This window comes from Mytilus californianus, unplaced genomic scaffold (assembly GCF_021869535.1).
Source record: "Mytilus californianus isolate M0D057914Y unplaced genomic scaffold, xbMytCali1.0.p SCAF_11, whole genome shotgun sequence".
Lineage (NCBI taxonomy): Eukaryota > Metazoa > Mollusca > Bivalvia > Mytilida > Mytilidae > Mytilus > Mytilus californianus.
The window spans coordinates 8,743,501-8,761,830 of NW_026262593.1; the positions used below are offsets into that span (position 1 = coordinate 8,743,501).

The 18,330-nt window shown below is 32.1% G+C and overlaps 1 protein-coding gene and 1 long non-coding RNA gene across 2 annotated transcripts; both read right to left on the reverse strand.

The window, feature by feature from the left end:
• Positions 1-1,465: 1,465 nt before the first annotated feature.
• On the reverse strand, positions 1,466-3,932 carry LOC127720948 (uncharacterized). Its single transcript, XM_052227680.1, has 2 exons — positions 3,793-3,932; positions 1,466-3,269 (listed from the first exon to the last, which is right to left on the reverse strand). Exons 1-2 carry the CDS (start codon positions 3,863-3,865, stop codon positions 2,053-2,055), a joined length of 1,290 nt encoding a protein of 429 aa, XP_052083640.1. The 5' UTR covers positions 3,866-3,932; the 3' UTR covers positions 1,466-2,052.
• Positions 3,933-15,641: 11,709 nt separating this feature from the next.
• Positions 15,642-18,082, reverse strand: LOC127720949 (uncharacterized). The gene is made up of 3 exons (XR_007990999.1): positions 18,018-18,082; positions 16,563-16,595; positions 15,642-15,686 (listed from the first exon to the last, which is right to left on the reverse strand). It is a non-coding gene; the product is annotated as an uncharacterized LOC127720949 (long non-coding RNA).
• Between the last annotated feature and the right edge of the window lie 248 nt (positions 18,083-18,330).

Consider the following 18,330-nt stretch of genomic DNA (forward strand, 5'->3'; position numbering starts at 1 on the left):
GACGTGTTTATTGTTATTGCCCTCTTGGTATCCTGTACTTCTGTATTTTTTTTTTATCATAATCAAGAACAGATGAACAATAATTAATATAAAGAATTATTAATTTAAACGTTTTAAAATATCTATTGACTACATTTATACTGCACTTTTATAGAAGAAGCTATTAAAAGAAGGGTTCTTAGTGATGAAGTCGAAAAAGCCTTTCAAAAGTTTAACGGATGCGATAATGATTCGGTTGACCGTTATAGAACATCTGTGTCACACATGAGTAGGAATATGTTCCAATTGTCGTAGCCGCAATCACACCTTCCTTTACTATATTGTGACATTCCCGAATATTTACGTACCTTGAGCAACACGACACGACGTGTGCCACATGTGGATATGGACCGACTACCCCGTCCGAAGCACATACCTGAAATCTCTCCCGATTGTTATGGGGTTCTTGTTGCTATGTCTTTATGGATTGAAAGACGTGTTGTAGACTTGTTGAATTTCGTTGGTTTCGTTTTGTTTACCATGACGTTGTTATTTTCTCTTCGACTTACGAATCTTTATGGTTACTTTGGTATCTAGAGCCTCAATAAATGATAATAACCTAATAAATAAGTTTTAAGTTCAGTTTATTATGGCAATACTTTTTGTCGGTATGTTTAGATAATCTTTTCCCTTTAATAAGAAACATGCGGAACTATTTAAAGTAAACAGTAGTGTATTTGTAAGAGTTTCCTTTTTTGATTTTTCCATTTCCAGCACAAACATATAAAATTGTTTTTTTTTAATTTTATTTTTCCCCCAAACAAACACCATTTATTCATTGCAATTCAAGTGTCATTATCATTTTTTGCTTTGAGAATTTTGATATTCTAATCTTGCTGGAATTTCTTCTGCTGTTACAATTTACTCGGATTACAGCGTTAGTCCGAGTATCCCTGTTATTAGTTACTGAATTTCAAAGAAAAAAGCTCACTAAAAAGTAATCAATTAGTATAAGTGATAACATCTACATTCTTTTAAATACAGTGTATATATATATAGTATAGAATTACATGGTATAAATCACGTGTGTACGGAACATCAACTTGCTTTCCGAAATTGAGCACATTTTCCCATATTTATTTTTAATCATTTTGTACTTGACCTTTTGTGCCGGATTAGTTAACCTGTTTACTAATGCATTGTCCGAAAACTAGAGCTAAAACTCACAGATTAAACCATATAAAATTATAATGAAAAAAATGTACACAACATGTCTTAATATATGTAGACTACCAGGTACGACTGCCGAATACGTAGAATTTCGTTTGATTCAAGACATAGATTGTGATCTTCACACAGATATGATGACTATATGCAGGTGTTACGGATCGTCGATAGAAACATTTCATAGAAATGTATTTATATGACGAATAAGGATGTTGAATAATATCAAAGGTTGCAATGGCAAAACATAGAATTATAGAGATTCAAGACAAATCAATTTTATGCCTAAGATCAAGAATGAACTGTACAGCCACGTATAAATAATTGACTTTCGTTTGTATGCCCGTTGTTGTCCTTTATAGAAAAGAAAGGATATGGGGTATCCATCCATGACACAAAATCAGTATAAGCACTGCAAAAAACACTTGTTTGTTTTGCGATATGTACCAAATTTTCTCTTCGCATAGAAGTAAGGAACTCATCTCCAAAGTAGCAATTAACAGCATTGTTTTGTCAAAAGGAATTTTACGAGACTCCAACCTATTGAACATTGTTCTGGTAATACATGACATCACATTGGACGTCGATCAGAGGTTTGAGAATGTGGCCTTATATTGGACGTCGAAATGAGGAACGGACGTCGAATAGAGACTGGACGTCGGTTTCGGTCAAAAATATATACACCAAAATGTTTGTTAATCTAGCGTTTGGTAATTTTTGCCACCTCATATAAATTTGGTTTGCACCATATATCTGTTGAAAGCGGGAACCGAATTATCAGGAAGAGCAGTATTTTGTAATTGCAAAACTCTTCCGCGAAATTTTTTCCTTGTTCCATTATGCGAAATGTCATAGTTTCATACCAAATTCACGTGGAGAATGAATGTATTGTCTTTGAAATTTCGGAATTATTTTAGATTTCATCCACGGATTCATGGATCGAACTTGGTTAAATGGAAACATGTTATTATCCATACTGACAGATGATGACTGTTGTAGGGGAAACAGTTCACGCAGAGATGACTGTCTGTAACGTTCTTTAATTTCTTTTTCCCGTTTCCGTTTCAGTTTTAGATCTCTGAAAAAGTCAGTCCATATACTTTTTTTGTGTATAAATAGTGGAATATGATTATCTCTGTTGCTGAACATGTCCTTGTTGTCGACCTTTGTAGTCGGAACATGTATTTGAGGTGGCAGTGTTATCTGATGATCTAAGAAATCAATCAGTGATATATCTTTTGATCTTTTTCTATTTTCATTACCAAAGTAAAAGTTTATATTTTCGTTTCTAGAATCCAACGTAACACCATATCCGTTTTCGAAAGGGTGTCTGTATGAAGGCTCGCGAGATCTTCTTATTTCACTTCGCATTAAATTCCAGGCTAGTGCATCTCGATATTCTCCAGTCACAATCGGATGATGCATGTCTCCAAGGAATATTTCCTGATCACGCTGAGATAGTCGATACCTGTCTTCGTTTTTTAATGAATTTTGATTTGAACCGACTGATTTATGTTTAAAATGGTCTTTTCGAAACCATTGTTTAGAATCATGAGAATGATGTTTATGTCTGTCAACAAACAATCGGAATGGTTTTGCCCCACTATACAGCTTATCTGAATAGCCAACCAATCGTTTCTCTTTCGGATAATTCTGTGTAGGATATATAATATATTGAATCTCATTTCTAAAGACTGAACCTTTACTTGCGACAGGTCTCTCAAAATTCCCTACCGTTTTGTGACGATGAATTGTTTTGTCATGATCTACACTATTGTTATTGTTTCGATCCCTTTGACTGTCAATGTCTGAATCTCCCTGTTCTTTCCTACTTGTATCGTTAGAAAGATCAATACCATCTTCATTTGACAAATCAGAATGATTGTCTTTGTTTTCATCTTGTCTAACTGTTTCATTGCTTTTACCGCCATCATTTGACCCTTCTTTACCGCCATCTGTTGACCCTTCTAGCGTTTTGTTACAACACCAAACATATTGTCCACATGTGATTGTTGAGTTTATTTCAGTTTCACTACAAGACTCCTTGCAAGTGCACTTGTACACAACTGCAATTAAAGAACAGGAAAAAAATGACAATTGAAAATAAAGAATTATAAGATGGAACATGTTGAATTGAAAAAGTCAAATACAAATACTAGTATCGTTTTGAGTTTACAAATGTTTAAATTTAAATGGCATGCACTCTATATCATGACACCATATTTGTTTAGATATCAAACGTATTTTAATGAATATAAATTAACAATAATACCACCAGCGCGCAAATCATTGCACGTGTATCAGGGACGACCATCATCAGACACGTTCGTTCCATAAATTTAAGCAACACTAGTTTACGGACGTCCATTATCAGATGCTGCCTCCACCAATAAAAACTGTCCGCCTCCAAATAGCGCAATAGTGCTGAAAGTTGCGTTGAACGCCAATCAAAGTTGAGTTGAACGCCAATCAGTCAATCAATCAATCAATCAAACTAATGAATCAGTTGAAATCTTTTAAACTTGTAAAATTAGCAAGTTGTCCGACAGCAAGAAACGTAATAAAGAACACTTATACATACATACTTACACTCTGACGTTACTAGTAGTACTGGATGAAATGTAACTAAACATCCAAGAAGGAATATAACAATGGAGTACATTGTCTAGTCACTAATGTGACTACTACAATGTGTCGAAAGTTACGAAATGAACATGGCGATCAGTGAAAGTTTATGCTAATGCTTTACAGAATAAATCACAAAATTTAAAATATAAAACATATCTTTTAAAAAGTGTCACCTTTATACATATGATCATCAGTCAAACTGTAATAATTCTTACGATGTGTCGTACTGACTATGATCAGTAAATGATGTTTTCTACATGTTGATCTTAAAACTGAAACTATAACTTTAAATTGTTTGTTTCGATTATCAATTGATATGTAATCTAATAAGATATAAAATTGTACATAATTTCTTTTTTTTAATTTTTATTATTTATAACTTTCAATTTACCACATAATATACACAAATAATAACAATATATAATATATAAATCTATTGATATTATCTAATCAAATACATCTTTTTATTAGGAAGCAATTTTTTTTCCCCAATATACAAATATAAGATAAAGAGTAAAGCAGTCTCAACACCGGAGAGAGAGAGAGAAATAGAGAGAGAAAGAGAGTGAGAGAGAATAGTGTGGTGAGTTTTCAATACAATTCATCTAGACATAATTGTACATAATTTCAACACTGACATGATCCATTTAATTATACATTACTGCGCCCCCTCTTATTTGTTTACAAAAAATCTACCCGGAAATATGTTTTTAATTATAGCAAGGGGTGCAAAGATGTTGATATCAGTAAAAATATTTCTACGTCATGAAATTGCAATATTTCAAAATACATTTATGACCCCAGTTCCCATGTTATAACAGATGAACTTAACATCGTTGAAGTTGAAGTAATGTCGTACAAAAGGACCTAAATATCGCTCCGCCTATTATTAAGTGGAATGACTTTCGTAACATTATCCACGACTCACATAATACTTACTGTATAAATGGATAAAACGAGAAAAAGCTGATAAAAACTCCTTAGATTCTTTTTTCAAATCAGTAATGATATATTGGTACTCGTTTGAAACATTTTTATGAACATTTTACTCCTAACAACAACTATAATATTCCTATTTCTCGTATTAAACATAATCTAAAAGAACTTTTGTTTTTATTCATGCTGGTAAGGCTGCCCATACTTTCCTTATTGTATATGTTTGACGTAAATTTTGTATTGAGGTTCTGCTAAAGAAAATTCACCAACATTCCAACTGACTCAATTTTCGGAAATGACATAGTTAACAAACATAAACGTTTTGCAACCTCTATACAAACAGACCCGAATACCATGAAAGTTCCAACTGTGTACTTGCTTACAAAGCTGCACAAAACACCTTATAAATACAAGATTTATTTCGTCTTAAGGTGGTACCCAACACCTTGACTAATATTAATTTGGCTCGTTTAATTTTCCTAAAATTTTGACAAAATGTTTACTTTGACCCTTTGACAAAAATTTGAACCAACCACTTTATCAGAAAAATTTCATTGGTTATATAGCAGTTTGACAAACACTAATTTTGATCATTGAGAAGCTTAATATTTCCTTAACAATACAACGTGATTAAAACGTTTAGCTGATTTTTACAGAGTTATCTCCCTGTAGTGTTTGGTACCACCTTAAAGCCATTGTTCCACTACTAAACTGTCCATTCTACTTACTAGTGCACTTGGTACAACGAAAAACCTGGTAATGAATTAGGTCTACGACAATAATGGAACTAATGACTTTTACATTGTCAAGAATTTGTTGGAAGTACTTGATACATTGCATGCTCGTATTGGTGCTTTCGAATCTGTTCCAAGTTTTGATTTTTCTAACCTATATACCACTTGCCTCATGAATGGGTATTTAAAAAGTCAGAATGTGGATATATATGTTCAATCTCCTTTATGTTATTCGTTAGTAACGACAAACAAAATAACTATGTCAATTGGACCTGATGTGATATGATACCGGGTAACTGCACTTGAATTTATACCAGATAACATTCTTGTTCGATATGGAGATTCCGTATATTTTCGGTCAGTTTAATTGCGGTCTTGAGCTTGCATTTCAGTAACTGCTAACTCCTTTGTTAATTTATGTTGAACATTGTCATTTTACTTAGTTTCTTCTGTTAACTGTCTAACATCTTACTTCTTTTAAAATGAGTTTTACTGAGCGTATTGATGTGTGTTTGTTTATTCAACATTGGTTAAGGTATAGGGGAGAGTTGAGATCTCACACACCATGTTTGTAAGTATACGCGTTTTAAGCATGAACCGATGAACCAATACCTTTTTAACTGATTTCAACAGTTTCTTCCTATGCTGTACTGTTACACACCAGTCCCAGGTTAGGAGGTTTGGGCACATGCTAACATGTTTAACCCCCTCACATTCTGTATGTGTCTGTCCAAAGCCAGGAACATGTAATTCAATGGTTGTCGTCTGTTGCTGCATATCAAATGTGACTTAGTATATTGTTTTGTGCAATAATCAGGCCGTCGGTTTTCTAGTTTGAATTGTTTTACATTTTGCCATGTTGTGGCCATTATAGCTTGCTTTGCGATATGGGATTTGCTCATTGGTGAAGACCTCAAGGTAACGGTAACCTATAGTTGCTAATATCTACGTAATTTTGTCTCTGTTGGATAGTTGTCTTTTTGTTAATCGTACCACATCTTCTTATTTATATACGAATAGATTTAATTGACCGCAAATATCAGTGAATGGTTCGAAATTAACTTTCAAACAAAACAAGACGGTATAGTAGTATGATGTAAGTGATACATTTTGTCTACATTTCGAGTTCTGAGACGAAGCATGTTGACAAGGTAAGCATTATAGCTATGCTTTTATCACCAGTCATACTATACTTACCATATTCAGAAACAAATATCAAAATCAGGACACACTAAAGCCGGTAATTACTAGTATGTCATTTGTCATTTGTCATTTGTCGATATGTGGGATCAGAAATCAGTGTTTATGTAATAATGCAATTAACTGTTGAAGTCATTAAAAAAACAGATTATTTGGGCTAAGCTGCCACATCGTTTAATACTGTTATTATATTATTGACCACATAAATTTCCTTAAATAACCTACAATTTACTATATACCTAATGTATCCTGCTGGGAACTCTTTAGTCCATTTTTGGTAATATTCTTTTGGCGTGGATCGGTACCTAACTACTTATACATCCCACTATTGTGTTATTGTGCTATGATCTTTTTTTTTTTGTATTCTTATCTTTCTTTTTTTGCTTATGTGCTTTGTTTTTCTTTGTTGCCATTTTTGTTTGTTTTTTAAGATTTTAGTGATAAAGATTATGATACAATATTGACTGCTTTACCCTAGTTTTTGACATTTTTGCCTATTATGTCTGTTTATTTTGTTCACACATTGTTGTCAATAAAACGGAATTTTATGCAACTGTCATACAAGTGAGAGGTTAAGCTAGCTATAAAACCAGGTTTAATTCACCATTTTCTACATAAGGAAATGCCTGTACCAAGTCAGGAATATGACAATTGTTTTCCATTCGTTTTATGTGTTTGAGCTTTTGATTTTGCCATTTGATAAGGGACTTTCCGTTTTGAATTTTCCTTGGAGTTCGGTATTTTTGTTACAATTTATTTTACTTTTTAGACGTCACAGCACGACAGACCTTGTATACAACGTCAGTAAGGAATACGATCCTTATGCAGTTGCCTAAACCCATTGAACATGACGAAATTTACTACAGAAAAAGGCTTTCTTAATTTACAACAATTGATTTACATTAAGAAATCAGTACACAACCCTTTCTGTGGTTGAATTGATTATGTTACACTGGAGTACATACCTATAAGCTATAGTTCAACCAGTTCGCATTTAGTAGGTAGTAAATAGAACAAATAAAGCGCGAACAGTTTTAAGATTTGCCCGTAGATCTTTCTGTATGACTAATGCAATTTTTCGACAAAGATTCTATATAGTATTATTAAATGGTAATGTTTGATTAATATGCAGTATTTTTTTATACACGTTAAACAAGATAATAATGTTATGATTTCGGTTTTCATGCCAATACTATTTATCATTGGTAATGATGATATCTTTTATTAACATCTGTTGATGACATTGATAAAACACATAATATTAATATTGGATGATTGATAGTTGGTGTTTAACGCCACATTCAATACATTCGGTTATATCATTGCCTCCGGTATTAATTGGTGGAGACAGCCGGAGAACGTAGAGAAAATATTTGTCAATTAAGATCGAAGTCGAACGTAATTTTTCACGAGCAGGTATTTAGAGGTGCAGTTGCCGCTAAGGCTCAAAAGATGAAATTTCAGTATTAATCGATAAAGTATATTGATCTTGCTGGCTGTAAATGAGAATATTAAATACTTATTTATATCATATGGATTGTTTTTAGTCCGCTTTAGAATTGATATAATTGAATTAAGCAATTTTATCACTTTTACTACCTTTTATTGTCGATTTAAACATTTATTTTGTTGTCCTCGTATGGAAATAACAGGAAAGGGTAAATGAATAAGATAAGCTAATATCACCGCGGACAGAGTTCAGGTGGTTTGGATCTTTTCATGTATGAATTGAAAAGCGAAACACATTGAATCGACTCTAAACAATTCTAAACTTGTCTAGACTCTAAGCGATTTAGAGTTTGAAAAAGGATCCATTGCTTGTCCATTGTTAAGGTTTAATAGCGACCTCAAAATATTTATTGAGGATAAGTTTTGTTACTAGGTTGATTTAATTACATCGCCTTTTATTCACATGCATAATGTTTACACCTACGTTGAACTGTACTTGTAAAATCGACATGGAGACGGTAATTAGACAATATCAATCATCATTAAATAGACCTCAACTACAACAAGACAAAGATATTAAGATTAAAAGTTACAATGACAAATTAGATTATTTACCATAAGTCAATTAAACTTATACTGAAAAGTAGTGAAATTGAAACATATTCATCGTTGTTAAAAAAAGTCAAGAAACAGCACTATATAGCGAAAAACTATTTTTACGAGAACACTTACTGCGTTTTGTTTTATCTGTATTCGTAAGATTGATTTGCTCAAGCATGCATATGGCGACTTGCATAAGAAATACTTTTTGGTTTGTCTACGTGGAAAATAAAATTTAAAAAAAAATGTATTTCAACTTCTTGATTAGAACATAGTAAAAACTAAGATTCATCATTGATTAATTACTATCATTACCGGTGTTTTTATGCAATACAAGTTATTCAATTACAGGTTTTCGTTAATTGGAGAACTGGGTTCTAATGGCAGATATTTGATTGTTAACTCGAAACGATAGAATAGGGCCTCATTGACGTGAACCAAACACGACCTTACATTCATGTCAAGTTTGTTTTTCAATAGACGAGGGTCTGGATGGGGGTTTACAGAATAGAGAATAATGGGCAAATAAAATAAAGAATCGAGAAAAATCGAACAACTTATTATGTATGATGAAAATGAGAAAACAATATAAAACAATACACAATCATTTTTTTTTCGTTGTCTGGCGTAGATGAAGTACTTTCTTAAACCCGACTTATCTTCCTGCATGAGCATATGCATGTGTATGTACTAGTTCCCGAAATAGTAAATGATATCCTTTCCCGAATTCCTGTCGTGCACATGGAATATAAAGATATATAAAAACACGAAAATAAAACTCTATAACTTATATGCGTCCGATGCCCTTTCGTAGTTGACCTCCATCAATAAAGGTCAAACCAAAAAAAAAAATGAGATCAAAGAAAGTATAAGTACTTGAATACGTGAAGCGCTATATGACTAAAAGGAAGGTAAAGAGTAAAGCCAAATCCACCAAAGGAAAACGTTGCCAGGAGGAAGTAGGAACCTTAGTTGTTTCTATAACTTAAATATGTATCAATGGATATTTAAGACAAGTATGACGTAAATCGTGTCAGTACTGAAACACTGACTTTAAGGTTAATAATACCATCGGGGGCAGCAGCGTTATCAATCCAGTGCTAGAAATTGAAGATAGCACTTAATAAATTGTGTGCATCCACAGCGCTCTTCTTGGATTTACCAATTGATTACAAAGTTGACCAATAGCCATATCCATATCAAATACCATGCCCATATAAAATATGTATGGTTTTATGGACTTCCCCCTTCTCTAAATTTTCTTGAAGTTCGGTATTTTTATTAATGCCTTTTTGAACTAATATATCAACTATGATTTTTGTAAATATTTACCTCTTGTTAATATTTATTTAATATTGCAGACAAAAATAAAACTCTAATTACATGTCCAAATTGATATTTCTTCGCAAAAACATATTTTAAAAGAATTTCAAAAGATTTAAGGTCTTGTTATTAATGATATAGTTGAAGTCATCTCTTTAAAAGCTTTCTGGACTCCATCATGATTTGGTTAACCGTGATGGAATATCTGTGTCAAATTTGACCGCGGATTTATTCCACTTCTCTTCCTCACATTTCTACCCTCTTTTCCTCGATAGTGGCATCAACACATCATACAGATCACCCTCCATTAACTTGCATAGAACAACACGACGAGTGTAGTTAGTGGAGAATTATCTTCTAATCCTTCAGGAGCACCTGTGTCAACACATAGATTTATTTTAAACGGGTTAACAATAGTTTTCGTTTGTATTTTGCGCTAATTTATTTTTTATGGCATTGTGACAAGTTATGGTCTAGTTTATCATTTGTACTTAAATAAGTAGGAACTTGTTTTCCTTTGGGACTTTTACCATCGATCAAATTTTAGGGTTAGGGAATTTAGAAGAACATCACTAATATATTTGATGATGTTTTAGAGTTATACAATAGTACAATACATGCGACGGAATCGCTTTGTTTAATTGTGCATCATGTTTACACCTGCAACATGATAAACAGGTCCAAGAAGGTGATCTCGATGAATTCAATAAAAAGTAATTCAAATTACAGTGCTAAAGAGGTAGATATAAAAAGAAATGAAAATTGTTGCGAATAAAACGTTACTACATAAACGTCTTGAATACACATATTGTACACCTAATTTATTTCCGATAGCTGTTGTTCTATTACCACATTATAACTTCATATGAATCGGAACTCGGACTTGTAATGTTTTTCAATTGTGTTGTAGTACCACACGATTGTTCGATGATCTGAAAGCACAGAAAAAGTTAGAAGTTATCGAAAGTAAAATCATTTATTTACAAAAAATAAAGACAACGCACATTTATATCTGTCTAAAATCAAAATTGCTGAAACACAACAGCCTGTTCATACCTAACATAGATTTATCTCGATATTCAAAAGGTGAAATAATTTAATTACAATTCCAGTTTTTGAAAGCTCCTGCAGCAATTAAAATATATTTATCTATATAACCGAAGATAAAGAGATGAATTGTGACCCGCCATGACATTTCCAGGCTTGTGGCGGTCAATAAAGGCACCAGTAGTATACCGCTGTTCAATAGTCATAATTCGATTAAGCAAAAATAAATCCGGGTAACAAACTAAAACCGAGGGAAACACATCAACTATAAGAGGAAAACAACGAAACAACAGAAACACTGAATTACAACAAAAGCAAACGCCAACATACATAGAAACGGACTTTTTGTTAACAACTGCCATATTCATGACTTGGTACAGGACATTTTAAGTAGAAATGGAGGGTTGAACCTGGTTTTATGGCTAGCCAAACCTCCCACTTATATGGCAACATGAAAATACCGCTAAAATGAAAACACTGCGTGACAGTGCAAACAAACGCAAGAACACCCAGCACAAAGAAATACATGAATAAATAATATAAAAGTACATTACAACGTCATAATGAGAAAATGTCGATATAAAGTCACGTAACGTAATCGGGGCACCTGTTATTTAATGTCCATTTATATCATGCGGTAAAAGAAAGTTTAATTTTTCATGAAATTTGGATTTTGCATTAAGATATACAAAACAATAAGATTTTTTATGTAAAATTAATAATTTAGTTTAAAATACAGTCTAGAATCGCGTTCTAAATTCACACAACTTAACTTTTAAGTTTCATTGCGTAAAATCATTAATATGTTTTCAATTATACAAATCGGATAAAATCAAATCACCATTGCATTGCTAGCTATTATTTAGAAAAATGTAGTACCGAAAAATTATACGATGCCCTATTCAGATTGCAGCATGAACACTAAGTTTTTGGAGTAAATCTCATTGTTTCACATTGTAAGGAAAATATGATCATTTGTATGGACATATACCGGTACATGTAAATCAAGCAAGATATACATGCCCATTAGGACCCCAATAGTGTCTCATCCAATGTTTATTCATAGTTTTATACATGACTGTCTTAGAACTACATAAACAAGATATAAATGTTGTTGAAAGTTTTCTAACATCTCTCTCACCTACATGCCCTAATTGTATTGATCATACCGTTTGATTTTTCATTTTACTCTGTATTAACAGATCTTTGATTTAATCACTTTGTCAGGATACATGTACAAAATGTATCACCAATAAGATAATAGATGAACATAAGAAAGCATATTTAATAATACATAGCTCCTAATAGTTTTTTTTATATATCTTGCTATTCACTTTCTTAGCATTGATGTTGTTTTCCAAACGAAAAAAAATAAAATAAAATAAGTCATTATTATTTTGATTGCGGATTCCGGTACATTGTTGCTATGGCAACCGAATTTAATTAATTCTACAGTTATTTAGGTATTAAAGCTACAAGTTCATTTTGATTAATTAAAAAGTCTTAAACCCATCCCTAACACCCCCTCAAAAATATACTAGTAATTAATGAACATACATGTGCAGATAATTGAAAAAAAAAAACAAATGAAAGTTTTCAATAGAATCGAATCTAACATAAATGACCATAATTCTGTTATTTTGAAGATTCTAGCAAACTAACTTGTCAGGATGTTTTGAATCTATGTATACTTTATAAAAATGCCAAAAACTCATTTTGACCCTGGTACCCCTTTCAGCCTGAAAATCTCATGGCTGGTCACAATTTTGGACATCGTTTCCTGTAATCAATGTACACCCCTAAAAATACTGCAAGCCAAACTTCTCTCAGTCGTCATGTTGCTCATTGGAAGTAAATACCCGATGATAAGTCATATTATCCGTAATATGTTTGCTTTAAAAAAATCTTGAAGTTGACAGAGTTTGTATATATATTCACCTCAATTACCCCGTTGCTGTGACAGTAAGTCATAATTCCAGAAATGTCTGTAAAATGGCCGTGTCGGATTCTTCCAATGGGAATATAAGTTGGTAGACTGGCACAATTTGAAATAACCTGAGTAAAGATATTCAGTATTTTATGGATAATAGTGTATATCTGAATAGTCATCATCAATACAAATGTTTAGTTAACTTTTTCATTTCGACATTTTGTTATTTCAAATTATTAATTTTCAGTTTGTTTTAGGAATAAATTGAATGAATTTCAAATAAAACGTCAACCTCTTTTGCTAATATACGTGCTATATTGTGAATTGACAAATATATTTGAAAGTAAGTCGAAACGCAAGAGAAACTTAAAAATAACCTAAACCATCGAGAATTACAAGATAAAACACATATCAAAGAGGTTTAGAACTATATCAACACTTAATTGAATATAGCTACACTTACATCACGACCTCGTTTCCACATGGACATTTCAGGAGCACTACAGTAACTAATAAGTAAGGCATCAGCTGAGTTTGTTCCGTCCAAACAACCTCTGGATGTTGGAGCGGACACACTTGTCTTTGTGACAAGGCTTTGTATGGCTCTAAATTTATCACATACATGTGCATGGGATGCTTGTTGAAAGAAAGGAAATAAATCTGTCACTTGGCAAATTTTGTAATTCTGATGGAACATACAAATCAAGTTAAGTTAACCAAAAATAAACACATATATATTTGAATGTGTTCAAAGCTATGAAATATATGTAGACTAGAATGTAAAACCATAATTCAAAATGCAAAGGTGTAGGAAAAGAAGTATTTCATTACACAAATACACAGTTTAGATAAACATAGGTGTGCATAATGAATAACTAGAGGCTCTGAAGAGCATGTGTCGCTCAACTAGTATAAATGTAGAAATAAGAAGATGTGGTACAATTGTCAATGAGACAACTCTCCATCAGAGACCAAATGACATAGAAGTTAACAGTTATAAGTCACCATACGGTCTTCAACAATGAGCAAAACCCATACCGCATAATCAGCTATGAAAGGCCCCGAAATGACAAATGTAAAACAATAGGTCAATGTCAATCCTCAACAATGAACACTCTCCAACATTGTGAAATAGCAAAGAATTCATGACAAAATCTCTATTTTGTATCGCTGGTCACACAGATTTGATTTAGAAGAAAAACCGACATGGTTAGAAAATACAAATAATTACGCCATTACTAACACAATTGGTTAGAAATACATAAAATAACACTATTACAAACTTAATCCCAATTTTATATTCTATTTTTAGAAATGTACCTGTGACGTCACTTTTTGTGGCGTTGATACATTCGTGTGACGCACAGTTCATTATTCTATTGTGGTGTACATGGGAGGTGTCCGTTGTTATTCTGTGGTTTACATGTGGTAATGTACTATTATATTGTTTATTACTGTTTCTCTGTCCTGAGTGTTCTTGCGTTTATGTGTACTGTATTCCTGTCACGTAATGTCGTTTTAGCGGTTTTGATTTGTGACCCGGATTTGTTTCAGTTAAATCGATTTATGACTATTGAACAGCGGTCAACTGAACAACTACTGTTGCCTTTATTAGTATATTTTGTTTGATGATCATTTTTGCTTATTTAAGTTTCTACCTAGTATGTATTAAAGTTTTTCAGATATTAGGCAAAAACGCAAAAAATGACATAAATAGTTATTAAAGGACAAATACTCAAATAAAGCATCATCAGACGATTTCAACAATGATTATTTGTAGATTTTGTCTTGCTGATAAATTTTCTTTTTAAAGTTTCTCTCTATCTATTATAGTTTCAAGATAACAAACAAACATGTAAAAATTGGTAAAATTTGTCATTGAAGGGCAATAACTCTTATAAGAACTCTTCTGTAAGGATAAATGTTAATGGACAATATGTAAAGCTTATCATTCTGATCATTTCTTCTCCCGTCAGTTATCAATGATAATTCATGTTCTTAGATATCTTTTGAGATCTCAACATTATCCCTTTTATTCTCAACCGGTACACACACAAATAGCAAGATAATCATTTAACTTTTAAAAAATAACTGCAGAATATCTTATGTAATCCTGTACTCTGATATCTGTGTTGTACCACATAGAAGATTTAAAACAGAAATGTCATAAACACTAAACGTTGACATCATCTTTTTCAATGCCCGGACAACCTGTACTGTACAGAATTTCAATGCTTTTTCGAATCTATGATTATGATCACAATACGCTATGAGGAACAGCAGTAAAGTTATCAACGTAAACAATATAACTGTGAAAAGCTAGAAGTTGAATTCCAATTATAGAGTTGGAATCATGTTTATTCAATAAATCTCCTGATTTGTTAAAAATAAGATATTCCTATACTTTGATTCATATTTTAACGGTCTAAAGTGATAATTATGTCATTACTACAGAAGACAAAAAAAAAGAAAAAACAACGTACCATGAAAATCGTTTTGCTTTGTTTGCAGACTGATACTGATTATAGTTATCAGCTAGCTAGGTAATTATGTATTCTAGTTAACAATTTAGCTTTAGATAATATATGTACCTGTCGATGGATTAGTTGGAATAGCTGTAGTTGGTAGAGGTAAAGCTGAAAAGTAAATGTGAACATATCGCAATTTATCAACAGATTAGATAAGATTTCCTAAAACAAGATAAAACGCGAGGAATGAATATTTTAATTCTCAATTATAGTTTTTATTCCCCGAGGGTATCACCAGCCCAGTAGTCAGTACTTCTGTGCTGACATGAATTATCATTGATATGGTAATATTTATAAATTAACTGTTTACAAAACTTTGAATTTTTGAAATACTAAGGCTTTTCTACCTCAGGAATAGATTGCCTTGGCTGTATTTGGCAAAACTTTTAGGACTTTTGGTCCTCAATGCTCTTCAACTTCGTACTTCATTTGGCCTTTGAAACATTTTTGGATTCGAGCGTCACTGATGAGTCTTTTGTAGACGAAAAGCGCGTCTGGCGTAGGTACAAAATTTAAATTCTGGTATCTATGATGAGTTTATTTATAGGCTATTTCATTTCAAAATATACATTTGGAGCCATATATATATCGTCGGAAGATATTTTTCTGGCTAATAAGTAAAAATGTAGCCATAACAATGGCATATCAAAGATATTTCTCAGAAATGGCATATCATCCTAGATTTTGGTCTCTTTTCCTTGTTGTCCATAAACATGTACTTTCTCAACAAGTTTAACTTACATAAAAATAGTGAAATAAAAGAGAACTTTTTAAAGTATCTAATTTAATGTATTTTGCATACGTTACATTTGGTATGTTTTTCCTTGTTTGTTTGCTTTGTTTTTACAACGGAGCTAAGTATGAAGAAATTATAAAAAAAAAATCTATACCATAGCTCTGAGGCCAAAATGAAGAGTAAACTGTCCTTGATGCAAAACCTCCAAGTTCATTTCATAATCTCGTACGTTAATGCATTTTACTCACTTGTAGTTATGACGGTTGTTTTGTTTGCTGTAGCTATGAAAATAAAAATGTTATATTATCTTATATATATTTTAATATGCAAAGTATTATATAATAGATAATGACATTATCACTTAATTAAAAATGAGGGAAACGAAATATCAAACAGCTAATCTTTGTTCGAACTGTAAATTTGAGCAATCATATTCACCAGAAAGTTACAAAGAAAAAGTTTCGAAAGTCAACTATACTTTATATTATTCTATTTTTAGAAAATGTTTGTAAACTAATACTAATTTTAAGTATTGCTTTCACTTCAAGTAAGTCGCCGTTTTAAGTTTTGAAACTCATCATGAATTATCATTATCCGAAACACACTTTTTATGAGAAATTATCTACCTTTGAAGCTTGCAACTAACACAAAAAACAATATCGTTAAACTTGAAAGTTTTCATTTGTATGACTAGAAAAACAAAAATCGGTATACACTTATACATAGATTTCATAATTTTTTCAAAGAATAATTGAATATCTTGTTTTGAAATCAGTGGAATTTGTTTTTGTAATGCATGAAAATGGGATTACAGTACTATTGTTGAAAGAATTACCGCCATCACCTGTGATTAGGTGTTGAAAGAATTACCGCCGTCACCTGTGATCAGGTGTTGAAAGAATTACCGCCGTCACCTGTGATTAGATCAGAGTGACAGTTTTCGCTAAATCCACTTCTACTTTGCTTTCCGAAATTACGTTGACAAGTGTGGAATTGTTTATTCTTGAGGTACCATGTACATGCTCTCAAATCGTAAGCAATTTTTTCGCGGATAAGCTTTTTGAAGGTCATTAGGGTTGTTTAATGATAAGATATGTAAAACAATGCATAACAATCGAACAGGAGAAGCATCAGGGTAGAATATAATTACAAATGATTATATCTTTTTTCTCAAGAGATAAATATTGTACATGGGGACTAACAAAACCAGATTCTAATATTTCCCAATCTTCATTAATTTTAGTGGTAATGTACAGTATCAATACAATATTTAATTTATCATTTGGCTTTCTTGCCATTATGATTCATTTCACTAGGTCGTTATTGGAAACATGTCGACATTAATGGATCTTTCCATACCACTCTTTCCCTTTCCCTATTAGTGAGAAATATAAATAGACCTACTGTCTTTAAATAAACCATCAAACATTTAAGAAGAATAACTTTGAACTTTTTATTTTTGGCCATGGCGTTGTCAGTTTGTTTTCGATCTATGAGTTTGACTGTCCCTCTGGTATCTTTCGTCCCTCTTTTGAAACTTTCATCATGCACATTGATACAATTTATCTGCATGAATAAAACTCTGATATAATAGAATAGAGAATGGAAACGGGAAATGTGTCAAAGAATCAACAATCAAACCAAAGAATCAACAGTCAAACCAAAGAGCAGACAACTGCCCAAATATTGTTTGAATTACTTACTACTCTCACAGTAAGTACCATTATAACCAGTGGCACAGAAGCAGTGGTAACCTTGCAAACTACTTCTACATACACCTCCATGTTGACATCTTACATTTGAACAATCTGAAAGTAATGTATACAGTTCATTTGATATATATATATATATCTAATTAAATTTTAATCAAAATTTTCTTATTATAATTGATCTTTTTTGGACGAAACAGATTATTCTCAATATATATGAAAAAAGTAAAATCACAAAAATACTGAACTCCGAGGAAAATTCAAAACGGAAAGTCCCTAATCAAATGGCAAAATCAAATGATAAAAC

Bases quoted from the DNA above. Each gene is read 5' to 3' on its own strand.
- LOC127720948 (XM_052227680.1), bottom strand. From the start codon at position 3,865: ATGTACTCCATTGTTATATTCCTTCTTGGATGTTTAGTTACATTTCAT. The intron at 3,270-3,792 runs GTAAGTATGTAT...CTTTAATTGCAG, and splicing joins ACTACTAGTAACGTCAGAGT to TTGTGTACAAGTGCACTTGC.